Below are 21,245 nucleotides of genomic sequence, written 5' to 3' on the forward strand. Positions count from 1 at the left end.
CGCATCGCCTGAGAGCCAATCTAGAAAGTTCCAAAAAGTCAGCATCATTCTCAGGAAATTACAGTGACAAACTGTGTCCCTCCCTCACTGCACCTTTCTTTTTAAAGGAGGATGTCATGTTTTGTTTTCTTTTTTTTTAAATAATTACATTACAAAAGAAAAACCAACCCTGCATCTGATTCTCAGAGGATCCAGGAGCACTGGCCTCCGGTGTTCACCATATCCAACCCTCATGCCCAATGTTTCTGCACTTTTCCTGGGGGTCGAGGCAACAGGCAGTGGCTCATTTCATGCTGGAGTTTATCATGGATCAAGAAGCAAACATTTACCCTATTAAAAAAAAGTATCACAAATCTCTTTTGTGAGAAATCATTGCAAGCATATAATCAGTTTTTAAAAATATCAAAGTATCACAAATGGTTCTGTGCTTTCAACTTTAATATATAAAAAGTACAAAATTATAGTTTTAATCGGTCTACATATAAAATCTTGTCAAAACATTGAACATAACTCAAAGAAATGTTTCTTTTTAATCACAGTTATTAAGAAGCTAATGGCTAACTGGCCATTATTTAAATTAAAAACAAACAAACACTTGAGGCACCAACAATGTGGGACCAAGACTGTAGGGAGACAGTCCTGAACCTGCAAATGATAAAGTGGCTTACACCTGAGTCCCAGGATGCACCAGGGATGAAGTGCTGTCAAGGCTGCTGAGGATATTTCCATTCTGACTCTCAAACCTAAGTTCCACCATCAACAGTACTTCCAAACATGTGTTCTCAAGATTATTGCTCTCATGAAAAATGGTTTCTGGTAAGCCCTTGTACATGACTGTCAGCCTCTTAGCAGACCCACAATGCCTTCACACCACTAGAGACAGAGAGACCTGCCGCAGCCAGCCTCAGAACTCCTTCAGCAGCACTTACTAGTGCCCTGCAGAAGGCACTTTAGAAAAGACTGGTACTGCTGACACGGAGGACTGATGCTGTCTTTTGATCCAGCTTTGGGGCATCAGGGGAGGACTCGTGCCTGGTGGAGGGAAGGCATCAGCTCCTGCTACTAGTCCAAACAGCAGGTTCCCACTGTTCTAGTGAACGTCTTCTTCATTCCCAGCAAGTGGAAGTGGTTCTTACAGTCTTCGTGCTACCCATAGATAGCACGTGAGCTGCAGGGGTAGGTTCTCTTCGGCAGACGAGGCTTTCCTTACTCCGTATGGCTTCCTTTTCTCTGCAGGGCATGCTTTCCCCACCGCCCACCAGATGGGTTCTTCCCAGCTGTCACAGCAGCTTTGCCTTTTGACTTCCATGCCTGGAAGTCAACTTCCAGGTAGACTGTCAGTCTGCAGGCTAAAGAGCTGCTCTTCCAAGAAGGCACCCCCAAGGCCATACTGCTTTTCATGGGTGCTGACCTCCTCCGGTGACAGGTGGCTGGCTCCGAGAACAAAGTCTGCAAACCTAAGACGTTTTGGTTTTAAACAGTTAGTTTTGTCACAGAGATTTATCTGAAAGACGATGTGTGCCTTGCTACTTATTCCTTTTAATTAAATTGACTTTGTGTCAGCCAAGGATGGCATTTCCACGCTGTACAGGGACTGATTTATATGACCTCTGTGGACAGCTACGCAGGGGAAAATGGAAACATGGGCAGGTTTATGCCCAGACAGGTGGGGGCACCCCAACATTCCCTCATCCCTTCCGTGTTCCTTCTGAGTGTAGTATATTGTTCAGATTGTCAATGTCTCAGATCTGCATGATACCTCACACCTCAGCAGCTCTCTGGCCAAGCGAGAGCACCCAGGAAGCAGAACTCCCACAACTCTGGTGTAAGGTTTGACCAAGAGAAATTGTTGCTTTCCAAGCAGAAATACGTGCCCCAAAATACTGCATAATTTTCAAATCACTCAGAACATGAGCTGTGGCAGGGCAGGACTTACTTTTTAGGAGCCTGGAGTCTGGAGACAGCTAGCCAGGAAGGGAAGTCGGGCCTGCAGCAGGCTTGGCGCAGCTCCTCAAGAGCTCTGGCTGTTTCGGCCTCAGTCTGCTCCCTGTACTCATCATCACTGAGATACCTCACCACCGGCGGTTCTGTTGTGAACCATGGCCTTATTTTCCTAAAACATATGACATGGTTGCTGGATTCCTGCCCATATGGTATGGTGTACAAAATACCACATGATGTACAAGCATACAGGTCTTGGACATCGAGAGTAATACCTGGTACTGGGCCCTGGACTTGCACCATCCTGTGACTAAGGGGCAAGGAATGGTAGCCTGGGCCCATTGTGCTTTCTTAGTTCTCTGGCCAGCATAGCAATGTCCTAAGGCCTTTCTCAATTTCTGATTAATATGTTCATATTTTTTCAGTGATTTCTAATCAAACAATAGACAAAAAGTCTGGCAGTCTGCTTTGCCTGTTGGTTTTCTTTGGCACAAACAGAAGTAAGCTTTCAATGTGTCCTTTTATGGAGAGCAGGGACTTAAACCAGTCAATACACTCACAAGAAGCTGCATCCGTGGGGTATCACTCCCACCTAGTGGCAGTGATTAACCTGGCCCAGAGAGCAAAGATGCACAAAGGTTTGCTGTGGAAAAGAACCTGAATTAGTTCTTTGGCCACATATGCACTAAGAAGCCAGAGACTAGGAAAGGGATAAATATTATAATACAGCAGTCGGGCTTTAGGAATTCAAAATGTTAATAAAGACATATTCATGATTAGGTTTTAAATAACATTTATGCTACATTCATCAGTGAGTCTTAAAAATGTAGAGGTCTCCAAGGGTTTAAACACACACACATATACACACACATTCACACATTTGTATCCATGCATACATACGCACACACCTATATATACATACACATATACACACATGGGCACACACACATATACACACATATATTTGAGGGCTAAGATTTTAAAGATTTTTTTTTTTTCCTTTTCAAGGCTGATTTAATGGTTGATGAATTGGACTGAGGAATCAGTGAGATGCTTTGTTCTCCTCTTTTGAATACCTAGCCAGGTTTCCTACAGAAAAACCTAGGTTCTGACCCAGCTTCCAGGTTTTGTGTCACTTTGTCACATGAAAAGGAGACAGCAGTACCACTGCCTCATGAGATACTTATACGAATTGCTTGGCAGCACAATCCAAAGAATATCATATATTATTAACATATACATAAACAGCTCTTTGCAAACTAGAAAGTATGATAAAAAAAATCAAGGCATTCTTTCTCCGAGTTATTATTTAAATTACAAGTTCCTACTTTAGTCCCTATGTTTCCCTATAATTATTCCTTAGCAAGATTTAAAGTAGACAGCATAGCAGTACATACGGATTATTACAGAATGCCCCATAGATGCAAGATGGAACCAGCATGCAAATGAGACATACTTGCTACTAACAGGAGTGCTGGGTGGCTAAGGAAGGAGAAAGGAAGTGTACCTTGGGATCCTCAGGCCACACCTCTGGCAAAGATGGTAGCCTGGAGGCTGTGCAGTAAGTAGCCAGCCTCCTCCTGGTGGAGAGGCCTCGGGTAATCCCTTGGTCCCCATGCCTCCCACTCAGCCTGTCACTGACCTGGACCGTCACGGATCCCTTTACCCCAGCGATGCTGCCACCAAATCCATGAACTACCTGTCACCAGGGAGTCTCCTGCCTCAGCCGTTTCCCAAGCGTCTATTAATCATCCTTCCCAGCCTTAATCTCGCTCTCCTGCTCCAAGTCTGTACAGTGTCTGCCGACACCGCGGCAGTGCCCAAGACCATCTCCTGCTGTAGGAGCCTCCATTTACCAACCCTCTATGTCAGAAAGCAGAAGGGTCTACCCCACCAGCCCACGAGTACCCATCTCTAGCTGAATTTTTGTCTGTCAGCTGTACTCTATTTTTCATTAGATAACTGCTGACACTTACACTGCACAGATCACATTTGAATTGCAGCCTGCGTTTGCAGTTTTCCTAGACTGTCAGATCTGAAAGCAGGACGCACATCTGCACTGTGCCCACCAATCAGCTCCTGCTGGTCTGAACGGCCGCCACTGTGATGGCGGGTGCGGCAGCTTTCCAGAGTCCCATCGGCCGCCCACTGCTCTACATCTACCGGGGCCTCAACTCCTGGATTTATATATTCTGTCTAGGCAGGCATCAGAGAGAACTAATGAAAATGCACACTGGCTAGCCGCCCCCCAGCAGCCCCCACATACAGAACCAGTGCAGCCTGTGGCACTCGGCCACAGCACCACCAGAGCACAGCCTGCTCACTGCCCTGAGAGGGCTGTGGCCTGATGATGGCACTACAGTGGCCTTTTCTGAGAGGAAAGCCCTCCTCGTGTTATGGCCACTCTGGGTCCTTACCCAGATTCAACCCAATGATGCCTCTTCCAGGAACTCCTGCCTGTACTAACAGCACTTCAGCCCCTGTGGAGCTCTGTCGTCACACCTAAAGTGTGGGGGTGGAAAAGGTGGCTCAGTGGCTACGGATGCCAACTGCTCTTCCAGAGGGCTGCAGTATGGTTCCCAGCACCCACATCAGCTGGCTCGGGATGCCTGTAACTGCAGCTCCACAGGATCTGATAGCCTCTTCTGGCATTCTGGGTACCCACAAATATATGGCAGGCAGACACACGCACATGCATACTCTCTCTCTCTCTCTCTCTCACACACACACACACACACACACACACACACACACACACACCTTTTTTAAAGGCAGCAAATATATAAATGCATGCCCATGTCTCCACAATGCACCGCAAGCACAGGACCATCTCCACCTGTGCGCCTAACACAGCTGTGCAGCCTAAGGAGCAGCCTAACAAGATTGTGTCAGCAAAGGTTACTTTTTCTTTCTTTCTGTATTCTCACAAGGCTTAAACCTTAATTCAAAACCTAAAACAAGGCCAGTCCTTAATGAGAATGAATTGAATAGCTCCCCCCACCCATTTATGACACATTTCCCCCTAATTTTTTTCTTATGAGCACAATTAAATCACTACAGCAATACTGGCTTTAATGAAAAGAAATGTACGATAAAGGTAACATTTTTATGCAACCCAGAGCTCAAGCAATTTTGTCACTGATTTTTGGGCACTCTAACTACTGAGTAAATGGTGTCACAATTCGATGGAGACTGGAACAAATGCTTAAAGATATTTTTCCTTCTCCTCTTTCTGAGTGAAACCTCCAGATTAAACATAACTACTTGGCTGGGCAGTGGTGGTGCGCACCTTTAATCCCAGCACTCAGGAGGCAGAGGCCGGCGGTCTCTGAGTTCCAGGCCAGCCTGGTTCCAGGACAACCTGGGCTGCACAAAGAAACACTGTCTAGAAAAACAAAAAAGAAACACACAAACAACAACCTGTAAGATATAACCTATAAGATGTAACCAACATTATCTCTAAAACAATACATAAAGCCAGAACTCAAAATGTCAGAGTTGGTGGCCAGAGGAAAGATACTCACCACCTCATATAGCTGAGTGCTCTCAGTGGGTAGTGCAGACTCCGGGAGAACATGAGGAGGACCATAGCAGCACAGGCAAACTGAGGCACGGCCACACCGGTGTAGACCAGAAGCAGGGAGAGCAACCTCAGTGTCCACATCAGAAGGCCTCTGCTCCCGTCATCAGTAAGAGGCCCGTGACTGTAACAGGCAGCAAAGCTAAAGAGTCCAACAACCAAGACATAGCCTGGAGACACAGAAGAAGGGCAATAATTTAAGCCTGAACTTGAAAACTGATGTGGAAAATCTGGCAGTGCCTTGACTGAAAAATAACATTGGAAAACATCATCATCATCATCATCATCTGTCCATGTGTGTACATGTGGTACTTACAAAGGCACTGGCTTGCCAGCAATGGTAAGCTAACCAATCTAGGAGATGGAAAATAAACTTTAGGCCTCTGGAAAAGCAGCAAGCACTCTAACCCACTGAGCCATTGCTCCAGCCTGACAGGCTGACTTTTGTAATAATTTAAGACACATCCTGGCAATTATGATAATATGTCTATTTTTAAGTCCAGTGTCCTAGTAGACAAATGGTTTCATGGTTGCTTTAGTTAAAAGTAAGCCAGTGGATCCACAGTTGGCTGCAAACCCTATTTTTTATTTTTACCTTCTAGTCACTAAAGGAGAATGTAATTTTACAGATGACCAATCAGGTGGCTACCCAGTGCTAGTCACGGCCAGTCCATCATTACCAATGGTGTGACCATCGGATACTTTCTTTCCAGTGCTACCAGATGGGAAGTGTACATCACTTCTAATGATTTCCATCATAAGTGCTTTAGTTGTTTCTAAGCAAATCTTGGGATTCAATTTCTAATTTACAGTACATACGGAGAAGAAATAAACAAGTTATATGCTGCCACAAAATGGGCAGTATAGGAATCCAGAGAGTGGAACCATTACAGGACGTCTTACTCAGCTTATCCAGCACACCTGTGTGATGGATCAAGCGTAACCTGACCTTGCAGAAGGTTCAGCATGACATCAGGTTAGACAGTCAGCCAGCATGGGTAAGTCGAGTCTTACTGTGACCTGGGCAACAGGTGACTCTATGCAATTACTAATCCTTAGCATCCACTAGTGAGTTCAGGTCATAACTCAGTAGAAGAACAGATGCTGAGTATGTATGAGGCCCTAACAACTGTAATTAATAGTTACATAGAAAAATGCTCTTGTTTCTTGGAGACAAAGAGAAAAGGAAGTGAAAGGAATATTCCATGTTATGAGTAAACTATAAATACTTTAATATACTAGGAAAGTAAACAGAAATAAAGTATTCAAGAATGAACTGCTTTTGTTTTAGCAACATTACCCTTATATTTGAGATCTGGTTAATGGGTCTCCAATTCCCATTATTTCCTAACAAAATGAAAGATTTTTTTTGTAACATAGAACAATTTGAATTAAATTTTATCCTGCTTCTGAAAAGTCAAGTTTTCATTAGTTACAATTCCCCACCTTTTACATAGTATACATAAAGAAAAAAAACCTGAGAGATGAAGAGAGCCAACTTTTAGAGATGCTTTTCTGTCACAGCTTAGATGTGGTTAAAGTTCAGCCACAATTCCAATGCATTTTTACTCTCTTGATGATTTTTACAGAAGACTGAGAAAGTTTCTAAAGGAAAATAATTTAAAGTGGGACCTTCGTGAACTAAAACACCAAGTATGGAAATGAAATATTATTTTTAATAGCACCTCTCCTTAAATCAAATGACAACATATACGAAGAGAAACATCAGCCAGAAGCCCTCTGCTTGCACTCTCAGCCTAACCAATAACAGAAGGTTCTTTTGTGCATTTACCTACCTAATACATACATCCTGTTTCCACACCACAGCTGCTTCAGATCTTCCATCAACCGGCACACAACATAAACTGAAGCAAACCAACAACCAACCATTAGCGCCCCAAACGTGCTATACTGTGTGCGGAAGAAAATAAACGATACAATATATACATATATTGGTTCGTCCACTCATAAAAATAGAAGCAAACAAACAAATTCTTTGTGCTAGAAATGTCTAGGTCAAGTGTAAGTCACAGTCTACTGCTCTCTGAGTCTTACTGTTCAAGACATGGTCCTCGGAAGGGGAGAGTCATTTTCATACAGGAGCTGAGGTGGCCATATAGGCTCAGGTCCCATTGCTAGACCAGAATCAACATTTTAACAAGCTCTCTGGGTGGCTAGCATCATTAAAGCTGCAGAGCACAAAGTTATCTCAAAATAATGCTCGTATTTAGAGCTCAGATTGGAGTAACCATAAGTTACCATCATGAATTAATATTTACTTTTGGGACATTATTTTATTGAAGGTGTAGAGGAGAGACACCAAGAAAAAAACTAGATGTAACACCACTATTCTATAAAGCCCTAAAGACGCAGGACCAAAAGTATACAAAAATGTCAGCAATCTTAATATAATTCTATATATTATACTAATAAATGAAAACTGACTTTTCAGAAACAGACACATTTAAGGTTGATTTATACGACAGGGAAGCATAGATAATAAGTATCATGCTAAGAATTAAGTTTGATTAATTTTTCTTATTTGTAAACCCTTAGTTCCCATTTGCATCTAGTACTCATTTGCATCTTAGTACTCATTTGCATCTAGAATACCTACCTTTGGAATGTGTCTTTTAACCATCAGAAGGACAAAGACTAGTGTCATTACAACACCTAACATGGTACCGGCGGAGTAATAGAAAACAGAGCTTCTGTCAAGACAGAAAAAAGGCCACATAAACATCAAGCAGCATTTTCAGCAATACAAACTAAAAATAAATTCAGAATGCTCAATGTGACAATAGTAGCCCGTAAGGAATGTTGAGAATTGAATGGGTACGTGAAAGTGTCAGTAAGTGGACTGCTGTGGAATGTCTGAGTTACCGTCTACATTCACAACGTCATCCAATGATATGCACCTGGCACACGGCAAGCACTTGCCTGAGAGCTTTCCATGAAGTCCCAGATACACAGTGAAATCCCAGAGAGGAGGAAACTGAGACATCAAGAAGTTAAAGGACGTCTATAAGTGAGTCAACTGCTGAGGATTCAGGGCAGCAGCCCAGCTCATCAGTGTGAAGGACCTCAATCTGAGGCTTTCTTCTCCTGCCACACATGCATCCTCCAGGCAGAAAAGCTGGCGGACACCACTTACACCTGACCAAACCATACAGAAAGGTTCAAAAGTGAACGATGGCAAGATTGATGCAGAAACATTGGTACTAAGCAGTCTGTACAGATTAAGAAGCAAACATTGGGAAGAGAGTGGGGTATAGGATAAGTTAAAAGAAACAAGCTACCAGGGTGACATGTTACTTGTCATGTCTAATGTCCTACGTCAGACCCACCAGTCTAGGAGGCAAATCTCATGCATCAGACCTGCTGCCAGAGCACGAGAGCACAAACCTCAGCACTCATGAGAATGAGTGGGATAATGATGGGTGTGGGTTCTTCGACTAACAAAATAAGAACAGCAGTGCCAAGTTCACATATGTGTACATATGTAAAACAATGTAAGCAAAGGAACTATGCACCGTATCTATTAGACAGCTACCGCTGTCTTTAAAGGTGACTCCAGACTTACCATTTGTAAATTCTAGAAGAACTACAAATTACCTATACACTTTTAAATCAGAACACTACAAATATAAAAGTGGGTACTTACTGGCTCAAGGTCTTTGCATAAAAGAAAAGAAAAATGCCAGTCACAAACACAAGGAAGAGTTTGAAATCCACAACTGGAAAAAAAAAAAAACAAAACAAAAAACAACAAATGTTGTGTCAGTATATAAAATTGCAGAAAGAACAGACAAGCCAACTCAATGAAAGTCCAGTCAATTATACTGAAAACAGACTTACTGTTTCGATTCACGCTTACTACGTAGGTAAATATCCTCCCGACAGGCTTCACAGAGAAGCATACAGTTTCTCCATATGGACTGAAGACTATGGTCATCTCATTACACTCTTCTGGTACCCAAAAGTTATGAATCACACATTTGATAAATGATAGAATGGTTCCTGGATGCTGGCAATTATGACTCCCTGTGATATACACAATACTGAGCAGGCCTGGACTGGTAACTGTCACCTACAAAACAAGAATGGATCAGTCCAGGCAGAATCTCTGAGACACAAGCAGAAGAGTCAGAAGCCAAGGCTGGCTGAGGGAGGCTCACCCCAACACACAGGACGTGGCTCTGGTCCCGAGCGCCAGGAACACACTTGCATTTAGTTCACAGGTATTTTGGGACGTGGATGCTCTGCCACGTGGCCGAAGTCCCAGTGCTCAGGACTCTGAGACAACGGATCACGTTTGAGGTCACATAGTTAACAACATGGAAGTGCTAGACCATGGTCAGGGCAGCCTTTTGTGTGAACTCAACTAAAGGAAGTGTTTACAGAGAATGGGAGAACTGCAGTCTGCGGACATCGACTTTTAGAAGGAATTTCATTATAGTGAGAAGTAGAGAAATGAAGACGAGCTAGGGTGAAAATGGAGTCCTCGGGATTCTGCTAGTTCACAAACGGGAATGTTTTACTGTTACTTGTTTGGAGGAATCATCTCCTGGAGAGGGCAGTGCTCACGGAGCAGACTTGAGCAGGCAAGAGTGGGTATGATCCAGTGCAGTCAAGGGCTTGGACATACACACCTCCTCCATGGCAGACACTCGGTCCCCACGGACAGGGAGCGCCTGCGGTGCTGACGTAAGGGGGAGTCTTAATGAAAGAGCTAGTCCACAATCACTTCTGCTTTTTTTACATTTTTTTCTACATGACCTGAATCTTTATTTTTTACACTTTTTTAAATTGGAAACAATTTTTTCTCATTTAATACAGTCTGATCATGGCTTCCCCTCCCCCAACCTCTCCTAGATCCTCCCTACACCCACTTTATTCTATGATTAGAAAACAGGCATCTGAAATAAATAAATAGATAGATAGACAGACAGATAGATAAATAATAAAACAAACTCAAAACAGAAAAGAGTGCCCAAAGAAAAAGCACAACACACACATACAGATGCAGAGATGCAAATTCACACACAAAAATCTCGTGAAAACACAGAATCAAAAACCATGATACATAAGCAGAGGACCTACAAAAATTTTAAAAACATCCAAAAACTATTACTGAGTTCATTTTGTGTTGCTGGACATGGAACGCCCATGAGATCAGTTTGTATATGCAGTAAGACTTCATTAGGGAAAACTAAGTTTTCCTTTATACACAGTTGTCAGTTGGAGATAGCTTCTCTGTTGGAGATGGGGGCTTGTGTTCACATCCCTTCTCAGTGTTGGGACCCAATGTGGCTTGGACTTGTACAGGCCATGCACATGCTGCCATAGTCTTTGTGAGTTCATATGTCTATCAGCCCTGTTATGTCTAGAAGGACTCATTTCCTTGGTGATTTTCACCCCGTCTGGCTCTTCCAATCTTCTGCCTCCTCTTCCTCAGAGGTTTTCCCCATTTTTAATAAAGTAGAAGGACCATCAGCCAAGAATGAAGGTAGGGATGAGGTGCTGCAATTATGACATCATTGTTGGAAAGAGTAGAATGAATGAATAGGAATGTTGAGTATGAATTACTGCAGTATTCATGTCATAAAAGTTCCATGGAGATAATGTACAAGATGCTGGGCATGGTGACACAAGAAACCACATGGGTCTCAAACATGTTATTCTTTAAAAAGGGTACAAGGTGACACCATGTCCTAGGATGAGGTCAAAATATCCCTCAGCCTACAGCAGTCCTCATCAAAGTCTTTCTGAAATGTCACATTCTCAATAACTACTCTCATCACTTCTTATTACTACCTCTTTGTGTTCACTTAGATCAGTGGTTCTCAACCTGCCTGTACTGGCTGGTTTTGTGTGTCAATTTGACATAAGCTAGAATCATCAGAAAGGAAGAAGCCTGAGTGGAGGAAATGTCTTCATGAGATCCAGCTTTAAGGCATTTTCTTAATTAGTGACCAATTCTGGAGGGCCCAGGCCATGGTGGGTGGTACCATCCCTGGGTTGGTGGTCCTGGGTTCTAAAACAATCTGTATACCTAAAGAAGCTAAGCAAGAAGGAGGACCCTGGGTAAGATGCTCAATCTTCATTCAGAAAGGCAAATGGGATAGACATCAGAAGAAGGTGAAAACAAGGAACAACGCAGGAGCCTACCACAGAGGGCCTCTGAAAGACTCTACCCAGCAGGGTATTAAAGCAGATGCTGAACTCATAGCCAAACTTTGGGCAGAGTGCAGGGAATCTTATGAAAGAAAGGGAAAATAGAAAGACTTGGAAGGTCTGGAGCTCCACAAGGAGAACAACAAAACCAAAAATTCTGGGGAAAGGGGTCTTTTCTGAGACTGATATTCCAACCAAGGACCATTCATGGAGATAACCTAGAACCCCTGCACAGATGTAGCCCATGGCAGCTCAGTATCCAAATGGGTTACCTAGTAAGGGGAACAGGGACTGTCTCTGACATGAACTCCGTGGCTGACTCTTTGATCACCTCCCACTGAGGTGGGGGCAGCCTTACCAGGCCACAGAGAAACACAATGCAGCCAATGAGAAAGACAATGAGACCTGATAGGCTAGGGTCAGATGGAAGGGGAGGAGGACCTCCCCTATAAGTGGACTGGTGGAGGGACATGGCAGGAGAGGAGGGAGAGAGGGAGGGTGGGATTGAGAGGGGATGAGGGTGGGGGCTACAGTTGGGATACAAAGTGAATAAATTGTAATAAATACAAAATTCTATTAAAAAAAGAGAAAGCATGCTGAGTGAGCCATTTGAAGTAAGCAGCAACCCTTCATTCCCTCTGCATAAGCTCCTGTCTCCAGGTTCCTGCTCTGCTTGAGCTCCTGTCCTGACTTCCTTCAATAATGAACAGCAATATGGAAATATAAGCGTCCCCAAGTTATTTTTAGATCATGGTGTTTTGTCACAGTAATAGCAACCTAAGTAAGATACTTCCTAATGCTGCTGTCTTATGTTGTGGTGACCCCCAACCACAAAATTATTTTTTGTTGCTACTTCATAACTGTAATTTTGCTACCACTATGAATAGGAATGTAAATATCTGCATTTCTCTGATTGTCTTTGGCGACCCCTACAGTGGTTGCAATCCACAAGTTGAGAACCACTGACTTAGATGGTATTTTCATTAGGAATGGTCAGGGCAGGGCCTAGGTGGATATAAAGAGGAATTAATGTCTTCTCCCACATAACTAATCCCTGAGCCACTGTATACACCTTGAGTTGGCTTTCATCCTGATAAGTCAGCTATATGCCACAGGAAATGTAATTTTAAATCCCAAAGTGGTGCATTTTAATTCTGCATTCTTATGACATGATAAAAAAGCAGGCCCTGACCTGCACAGTTGACCACATATATGTCCACTCCAGTTGTGAATTTTGATTGTAGCAGTAACAGTCTGACACTGAAGTTTTAATTATGTCCGTTTCCTTCAGAGATTTACATCTTGGAACTGAAAGATAAAACATAAAATAAGTGAGTTTCCTAAGTATTTAACTGCCCAGATTTTTAAAAATGTGTTCAAAAGGAGATTTTCATAGTTTTTAGTATTTATGACCAAAAAAATTCTTCTACATGGTGATTACAGTCCTTTATCTTCCCAATCCAGTAGGTGTCTGAAAATATCACACCCAGAGTCAATATTCTTATGTCACTTAGTGAGCATTATACATGCACAGAGAGCAGCATGGTCCTAAAGTAGATGGCAAGAGTGAAGAGAAGCTTCCTAGAAAAAAATGTGAGTGGGAGACTCAAGATTAAGTTCCAAGGATAAGACAGTATCAGGACTGAGAGATGACAAAGTGAACATTATTAAGATGAGCCGAATCATAGTGGTTCAGCTCACTGACATCTGTCACACAGATGAGGAAGCAAGGATGGAGTGACCAGGTACAAGGAGGTAAACAACGATCACATCTACATAAGGAATCTATACTCCACCCTCAAAGCAGAGCACAAAGGGACTTCTGGTAAGCACCAAGGACTCATAGGAAACAGAGGACATTAAAAAAGGGGCTCAACTCAACTGCCTAGTAAAGTGTGGGAAGGATAGGCACGAATTACCAGGCAGAGGCACCTACAACAGGATATCGCTTCCATCAACTCCAGGCCCCACAGCAAAGAGAGGACCCTGTTACTTAGGCTATGAACTGAGGAGGGAGGACAAACATATTCAAGAGCTCGTAGGAAGACATATCAGCACACTCTGGATAAAGGAGACAGAGGTGTGAAGGTTTCTGGTGAATGGAGAGATGGTGAGGCACTTACCAAGATCAGAAGGGCTGATGTAGAAGTCAGTTTGTGAGAAGCATGGAGAGGAGTTCAGTTCTGGACAGACAACCATACACCTGCTCTCCACTGGTGGATCTAAACATGATGGGCAGGTCTACAGCCAAAAAGACATTTGGCTGGAGCTGGCTATGGATATGTAAGTACTAGTTTGTGCACAAATAACACTAATGTAGTGTTTAGCGATGCAATTTCGGGGACAGGTCCTCTATTAGATTGATGTGATAAATGCTACAGAAGAGTTAAAAATACGGTTCATGTTTCTTCTGAGGCTGCTGCTGTGTTTGAATTTGAACTAAGTAAGTTCTCTGGAATCCAAGACAGTGTGTCAAACAGGAAATACCTCTCAGGAATAGGAAACAGGAGAAGGGAGAACTCATGGATATACACAGAAACGAGCCCTTTGCCCTATTCAATGAACAGGAAGGAAATCTGCAGACAACCCCGAAATGAAGTTCGGTATGGACTAAGTAACCAATAGCTACTAGTTAACCATTACAACTATTTGGAGAATAATGCTAAATAAGCTCACTAGGTACGCGCCCTGGTGTGAAATATCCACTGTGACAGGCGGACGCGAGGACCGGTGCAGTCCACCTCCTAAAAGTGACTTGGCTACTAAAGTGACCACTTGGCTACATAACGACCCAGGATGTTCTATTGTAACACATGAACCCTTTCATTTTTCCCTCTTAGCATAGTGATGAAATGCATATGCTTTTAAATATATAAACAGAGTCTGAGCTGAATATTCAAGAAACTAACTAAGCCAGGAGCCAGGTTTCAAAGTAGAAAGAGGACACTTGGGAGACTCTTTGTTAAACACGGGATACCAAAAACTAAAAATGCATTCCTACATGGTATGCCTGTACATAAGAACCCAAAGAAGATAGCATGAACACTATTATGAACATGTAAGACAGCCAAGGTGACATGCATTCTTGGGTACAACTGAGATACACACAGGCCAAGGGCAGCATGCCTGAAGGAACAGTCTTAGGAAAGTTAATAATGTCAGCTATAGAAAAGGAGGAGGTCAAAGAATGTGATGTAAAACCAGGAAGTGCTTGAGCAGATATGCCAATACAACGACACACCTTAAAAGCTCTGCCTATTGAGTCACAGAGAAGGGAAGGAGAGGTCTCAGGCCTGGTCTTCCCATATCATATGCTCTCTACTTCCTATAAGGTCTCTGAGCAGGAACCAGAGCTAAAGTGGGCAGCTAGAACCGAAAACTTCGTACAATGAATCCTTGATAAGTGATCCATTTATCACTGGAAAAGAGCATGTCCCCGCAGGAAGGCAGAAGGCCACAGGTTCACAGCCCCAGTGTCCCAGAACTTTATACACATGCTCACCCAATCCCCATTTCGTCACCAGGTGTGCTTTATGCTAACAGTACTTTTCTAAGAGATGGCACCAAGGGTTCTCCTCATAACTCCTCTCCTAGTGAGCCCCATTATTTAAGGGATAAACGAACTCCCACAGAAAACTTTCTTTCTGTCTATGGTCTATAGAAGCATCCTCTTGAGAGGACTGAATTTGTAAACAAAGGCTATTATCAAACAAAGGCTTTCCACAGGGTCCCAAGACTGTCTTCTAAATCTCTGGATAGCTGTAACCCTTAAAAGGAAGATGATGTATGCAAGCATAGTGCCAAAGCATGGGTGTGGGAACAAATGCTCCTGTTGTGCAAGCCATGTTCATTTTGCACTGAAGATTACTCTAACAGCCTTCTAGATGGCCTTCCTACTTCCAGAACTAGCCCCATGATTCCCTCCACACAGCCCTTCTTCCAATCAAGCACAAAGATCTTTTAAAAGCATCCATTACTTTCCTCTAATCACTTCCGATAGCACCAAGACAAAATGTCCTCCTTTAGAACGGCTCAAGTACCTCTCTGACTTCCTCTTCCTCTCTTACTCGATGGCTCCTTTCACCAAGCCTCCTCAAAGTACTAGCCTACTCTGGCCTCCACTCTCCATGGACTGTAACTTTCTTCCCCCAGATCCTGGCAGGGCTTACACCTGTCAATTGCTGGCATGTTTGCCCTGATGTCACCTTCTCTGAGCCATGTTTGAACATGCATACTCAACTCCACTCACCAACTTCCTGCTGACCACACAGTCTTCATCTTACACATGCACTCCTTATTTTACTGTCTTTTCTGTGGAATTCGTGAATCCTGCTGCATTCAAGATGTCATTTGCATCGTGTTGCAATCTGAGAGGGTTAGAGGATTACTTGAGCAAGCTTAGCCCAGCCAATGAAAATAGAACCAATTTCCCTGAAGGATTGCCAGCACAGGAGGAGGTGCACTGGGCCCTGCCCTTAAAATCTCCCAGCAGTATCACGATGTGTTCAGCCTGTCCCGTGCAGCAAAGAGCCATGTATGAAATTATGGGCTACATCCCTCTCCATTTCTATCAGCAGTGCAGCCTTAGCTAGAGACTAAGGCTGGCCACAGGTAACAGCCTTTGGCCAAGGGCCATCTTTCTTGCTCCTCTCCACATATAGGAGGTCATTAAGTGGCAAGAATCTTGGTTTTGACATCAGTGTGTATATAAGGTACTTCCTGGTCAGAACTTGTTCTGGATTTCCCCCTCAGACTTCAACAGATTAAGGAACATGCAGATGGGATTAATCACTTTACATTACCAAAGGCTTCAAATCAGGTTTATGGGAACCAATGAGACACGTCCTTCAGTTCACTTTAAATATCATGCAGTTTATAAAATTCAGCTAAGGTAGTGTGGGGACTGCAGTGGTCCCCACTTCTTTGACTTTACTTTCTACTGTCACAGGAGTTAACAATGATCCAAAATTATTAAAAAGAAATTTCCAGAAGTAAACAATTCATAAGCTTCAAGTACCTGCTGAGCATGCTGTTAGGAGTGCTGTATGATTAGTCATTGTGAATCCTCAACTGTCCTAATTTACGTACTGCTTCAGTGGCAGAGGAATGACACACGAGGGGCTCAGCACTTGGTACTTCCACTCATCTGCTCAGGGTCTCAGAATGCGTCCCCTGGGGCAAGGAGTGATGCTGCACATCACTTGCTCTGTTAATCAGCTAAAAGCAAACGGCTGCTTTACAGCTTTCTTGTTTATTAGCTTTCTTATTTTCTCAGTATATTTAACTTAAAGAGTTTATTCAGACATATGGTAAAATAATCAGTCAAATTTTAGGAGCAGGTAGTACTTAAAACCACTTATAGAATCTTCTAAAAAAGAAAACGCAAACACTTCTCAAGCTTTAGCAGATGTTAAACCCCTTCCCATATAAAAAAGCAATTCATCAGCATTCCTGCTGGGAACCTAGCCTTCCACAGTTCGCACACAGGAAAAACAATCCTCTAATGAAACCAGAACAGTAAAAGCCAACATAAAAGTACATTGCATTGTCTTCATTAAACCTAGACTTGCTTTTTCTCGGATAGAGAGGGTGAACAGGAAAAAAAAAAACAAAAAAGCAAAAAGCCAACAACCAGTCCTTGCAGGAGTTCAAATACAACCGAATGGTTCCAGATGGCATTAGGAGCTTTCTTGATATTTTTAGTAAATTCACATTTTTCAAAGATGTAATTTACATAAGTAACGTCTCTCCTGTACTAGCTCCAATTTGTTGCTTTTAACCTGAATATAAATTTTGGTGTTTAGTCCTCCAATGACACAAAAGCGGAACTGAAACTAGCACCTCCTAACACACAGGTCTGATTGTACCTTCAATAGACATTCTCCCTTGCCACAGAGAAATTTCAAGCTGTGAATCTGACCTCTCGTTGGAATGGAAACCTGGGAAGCCATTTATTACTAGAACCTCAAGGTTCCAGAAGGGAAGGGAGGCAGTTTCTATGGACCTGGCCGATTGGTTTCAAATTAAAAGTCATTGACATTTCTCTTCCTAAGACAACTACCTCTGTCTCCTGTGACAGGTGTCTGCCATTTCTACAAATAAGATGACAGAGGACTGGCCTCAGAGTGGGTTTCAGGCCATGGCAGCACGTGGGTGCCCAAGACAGACTCTGTCCTGGAGAGGACTTCAGGTCAAAGGCAAGCCTCCCATGCTACTGCTCCCGCTTTATGACAGGAAAGACAAGTCTTCATTACACTCAGTTTTCTCTGTTCAACTGACATCTGAAAATATTAAATGGGAAATCTTTCAAAGTAAGTATAAGTGCAAACAACTTTTTCTACACATTTTATTATAACTACATTTTAAATAATTATCTTGTTCTACCTGATGACAGGTATGTATATGTAGGGAGGAAAAAAAATATATATATATGTAAGGTTCAGTATTATCTGAGCTCTCAGGCAGCCACTTGGGCTGCTTTTTAAAAAAACACATTTCCTGTGGGTGAGAGCATTGATTGCCCAGCTGTCTCAACACAGGGTTCCTTGTAAAACCACAGCTTTTACAGTTGCAGCAGTTCTCAGGCCTTAGGCCAAGCAAGGAGTTTCCACAGTGTCACTGAACACTTCAGAACAGTGGTCACCTCCTACACGAATTTCAAGAGTATCTGGAATTGCAAGACAGAAGTTGCCATTTTTCTCAGCTGTGGACCACAGTTTTACCACCTTGTGGGTATCTTACACTTTTTAAGCAGGTAAGTTCTAGCGACCACTTCCAAGTGTCTTTAACACAACCGAGGACAGGTGAGCAAGTGCAACAGCACAGCCCTGTACACCCTTCACCTGGGAGGTAGAGGCAGGACTGTTGTACATTCATGGTCAGCCTGTTCTATATAAAAGCTCAGGCCAGCTAGGGCTATACGGTGACAGACACACACACACAACACACACACACAAAACGCACCCGTCTCAACAAAAACAAAACTTGAAAAAACTGGATGCCTCGAAGCAAATAAAAGGAGAGGAAAATATTGAAGCAGTATCATTTTCCTGATGAGAAAACTCTGGTCTCTGAGAAATACCTGCCTGGGACTGGCGAAGGCGACAACTGCAGGCGAATCCCACACCTGCACTCCAGCCCAAGGCTGTGAGGGCTGCTCAACTGCTTCTAATTGTGTGGCTGCTGCCGTGCCCCGCAGCTCTCCACCAGAAACTGTTTTCTATTTCCCCAGACATCTATTATATCTACTATTTAGTCTTTGTTCCCTGGTCTGTAAAATGGGCATATATGGATAACGAGTATAAGACAGAGTAATTAGAGCAATTCAGCCCTGCATAGCAAAGTCATTACTCAACAAACGCCTGCGGAATGAAAAGCTGTCCAGACATACCCTAAGGTGTAAGATACCAGTGTGCGCACAAGAAGCTAGTAACTGCTCACTGAACATCCACTCACTCTTTCCGTCTTAGACACCCTACTGACTTGTTGGTGTGGGGAGATTATCCAATTAAAAGTCCACATCTTGATAACCTCCCTTGAGTCTGAGTAACTAATGTAATGGAGAATGCAAACAAGCATTCTTTCAAAGGATGTTATCGATGGTAAAAGTAAATGCTAAGCTGAGTTTTTTGCAGCTACAACTTTCTAAGCCAGGATCTTAAGCACCCAGTCTACGCTGCTTCCTAAGCACCGGGTTCAATGCTGGGGCATCAAGTGTTTTGCTTAGGACCAGCTACCCAGATCACAGCAGCCAATCAAAAACAGAATTCCGGTTTCATTCTGAAGCTTTGCTTTCTCTAGTCTTGAGTTTCATGAGATTCCTGCAGACGGATAAAATAAGGTTTCAAACATAAACAGGTGACAAGGGGCCAGCTGTGTGGGTGCCCGGCGGTGTGATCCAGAACAAATCAAATCGGGACGCATCCGGATGGCCGCAGACAGGGGCGGGGCCTGGCCGCGCCCACGCGGGACCCGGCGGCCCAAGAGGGAGGACCCCCGCCGGAGCCGGGGTTACCTGACATCGCTGCCTCCTCCTCTCGCGCCGCGCCCGCGGGCAGCGTGGCCAGGGGCGGCAGCCAGAGAGCCAGGCTCCACAGCCAGGGCTGCATCGCGGTCAGAGCGGCGGAAATGGCGCAACCGGCTCTCGGCGGGAAAGCGGAGGCCGGCGGAGGGGGCGGGGCTGCTCCAGGCTCCGCCCCCTCCGCGGGCTCCGCCCCCTGCGGTCCGCCGCGCGACGGCCCCGTAGCCTCCAGGGGGCGCTCGCCTGCCTTTCCGCTTCCGGCTTCTGGAGGGGCCGTAAGCGTGCTGAGTGGGCGAGCAGCCGCGAAGTTAAGCCTGGCCCCGGGGCGCGCCTGCCCGGAAGGACGGCCTCTCGGGAATCAGGCTAGCCAGCGCCACTTACGTGAAAGCCCGTTTGTTTCGTTCCTCCATTGTCTTTTCTGAAAACAACTGTAACTCCCGATGCTTAAACATGGCACCTTTGGAAAAACAAAAGGGTTATAAAAGTTCATTATTACTGTAGTGTCGCTTTAAAAAGAGATTTGGAGTCTGGAGAGAAGTTAGTGGTTAAGGGCTCATACTGCTCTCCCAGGAGTACCCCCCCCCCCCGCTAGTTCCCAGCACCCACATGGCAGCAGCCCGCATCCATAAGAAACTACAATTTCAGGGGATCCGGTGCCCTCTTCTGGCTTCTGCAGGTATGTGGTACAGACGTTCACACAAGTCAAACACCCATAAGCTTACAATAAACAGTACACTTTTTTTTTTGAGATTGTGTTAAAATAAATTCAAAGATAATAGTGAATGTTCTAAACATAACTATCTGTCAGAGATGATGGCACTCGCGAGACAAACTTTTGAAATGGTGTCCCCCAAGAAACTGGAGGTGCCCTAGGAATACCATGCTGTGAGAAGAGAAAGCCTTAAGCCAGCACCAGCCACAAGAGAACACTTTTTCCTAGAAAGAGACTCACGGATTCTTAGCCTTACAGAATACAGAATACTCAGGATAGTTCTGTGTCAAAAAAACAAGCTTTCTTCGGTCTCTAGAAACCTTTTAAGGTGACTTGCAAGAGGACAGAAGAGTGCGAGGGAAACTGACTGCAATCCCACTGTGCCTCAGTGACACCGAGAATGCAATGGTCAATAAATAAATAGCTGTGATGGCTGTTTTCAGGCATCAGTTTGGCTACATCTAGAATTAACTAAAACACAAATGGGTGGGTACGCATGTGAGGGCAATTTCTTAATTAAATCATGTGAAGTGAGAAGACCCATTTCTAACCCAGATCTTTGATGGTGAGAAGATCTACTTTAATCCGAGCCACACCTTCTGCTAGTAGCCTATATAACAGACATGGAAGAAGAAGGCTTGCTCTTTTTTCATGCTGGCTCTTGCTAGGTCCATTCCTTCACTGGTTTTAGAGCCTACTTGAAGGCCAACAGAGACATCCAGCCTCATGGGATGAATAAATACTGGGTTCTTGGACCTTCCTTAATAAACAGCCATTGTTGAACTAGGTGTACTATAGTAAGCCATTCTAATAAA

General features: G+C 43.8%; 1 protein-coding gene across 1 annotated transcript; it reads right to left on the reverse strand.

Moving 5' to 3' along the window:
• Positions 1 to 425: 425 nt before the first annotated feature.
• On the reverse strand, positions 426 to 19,840 carry Nemp2 (nuclear envelope integral membrane protein 2). The gene is made up of 9 exons (XM_021649275.2): positions 19,713 to 19,840; positions 12,891 to 13,006; positions 9,380 to 9,611; positions 9,186 to 9,258; positions 8,139 to 8,232; positions 7,318 to 7,432; positions 5,466 to 5,691; positions 1,937 to 2,113; positions 426 to 1,457 (listed from the first exon to the last, which is right to left on the reverse strand). The coding sequence occupies exons 1-9, from the start codon at positions 19,804 to 19,806 to the stop codon at positions 1,319 to 1,321; spliced, it is 1,266 nt and encodes a 421-aa protein (XP_021504950.1). The 5' UTR covers positions 19,807 to 19,840; the 3' UTR covers positions 426 to 1,318.
• Between the last annotated feature and the right edge of the window lie 1,405 nt (positions 19,841 to 21,245).

Source organism: Meriones unguiculatus, chromosome 15 (assembly GCF_030254825.1).
Source record: "Meriones unguiculatus strain TT.TT164.6M chromosome 15, Bangor_MerUng_6.1, whole genome shotgun sequence".
NCBI classification, from domain to species: Eukaryota; Metazoa; Chordata; class Mammalia; order Rodentia; family Muridae; genus Meriones; species Meriones unguiculatus.

Bases quoted from the DNA above. Each gene is read 5' to 3' on its own strand.
- Nemp2 (XM_021649275.2), bottom strand. From the start codon at position 19,806: ATGCAGCCCTGGCTGTGGAGCCTGGCTCTCTGGCTGCCGCCCCTGGCC. The intron at 7,433-8,138 runs GTAGGTATTCTA...TTCCGCACACAG, and splicing joins TTAAAAGACACATTCCAAAG to TATAGCACGTTTGGGGCGCT. The intron at 1,458-1,936 runs GTAAGTCCTGCC...AAAACGTCTTAG, and splicing joins AGACTCCAGGCTCCTAAAAA to GTTTGCAGACTTTGTTCTCG.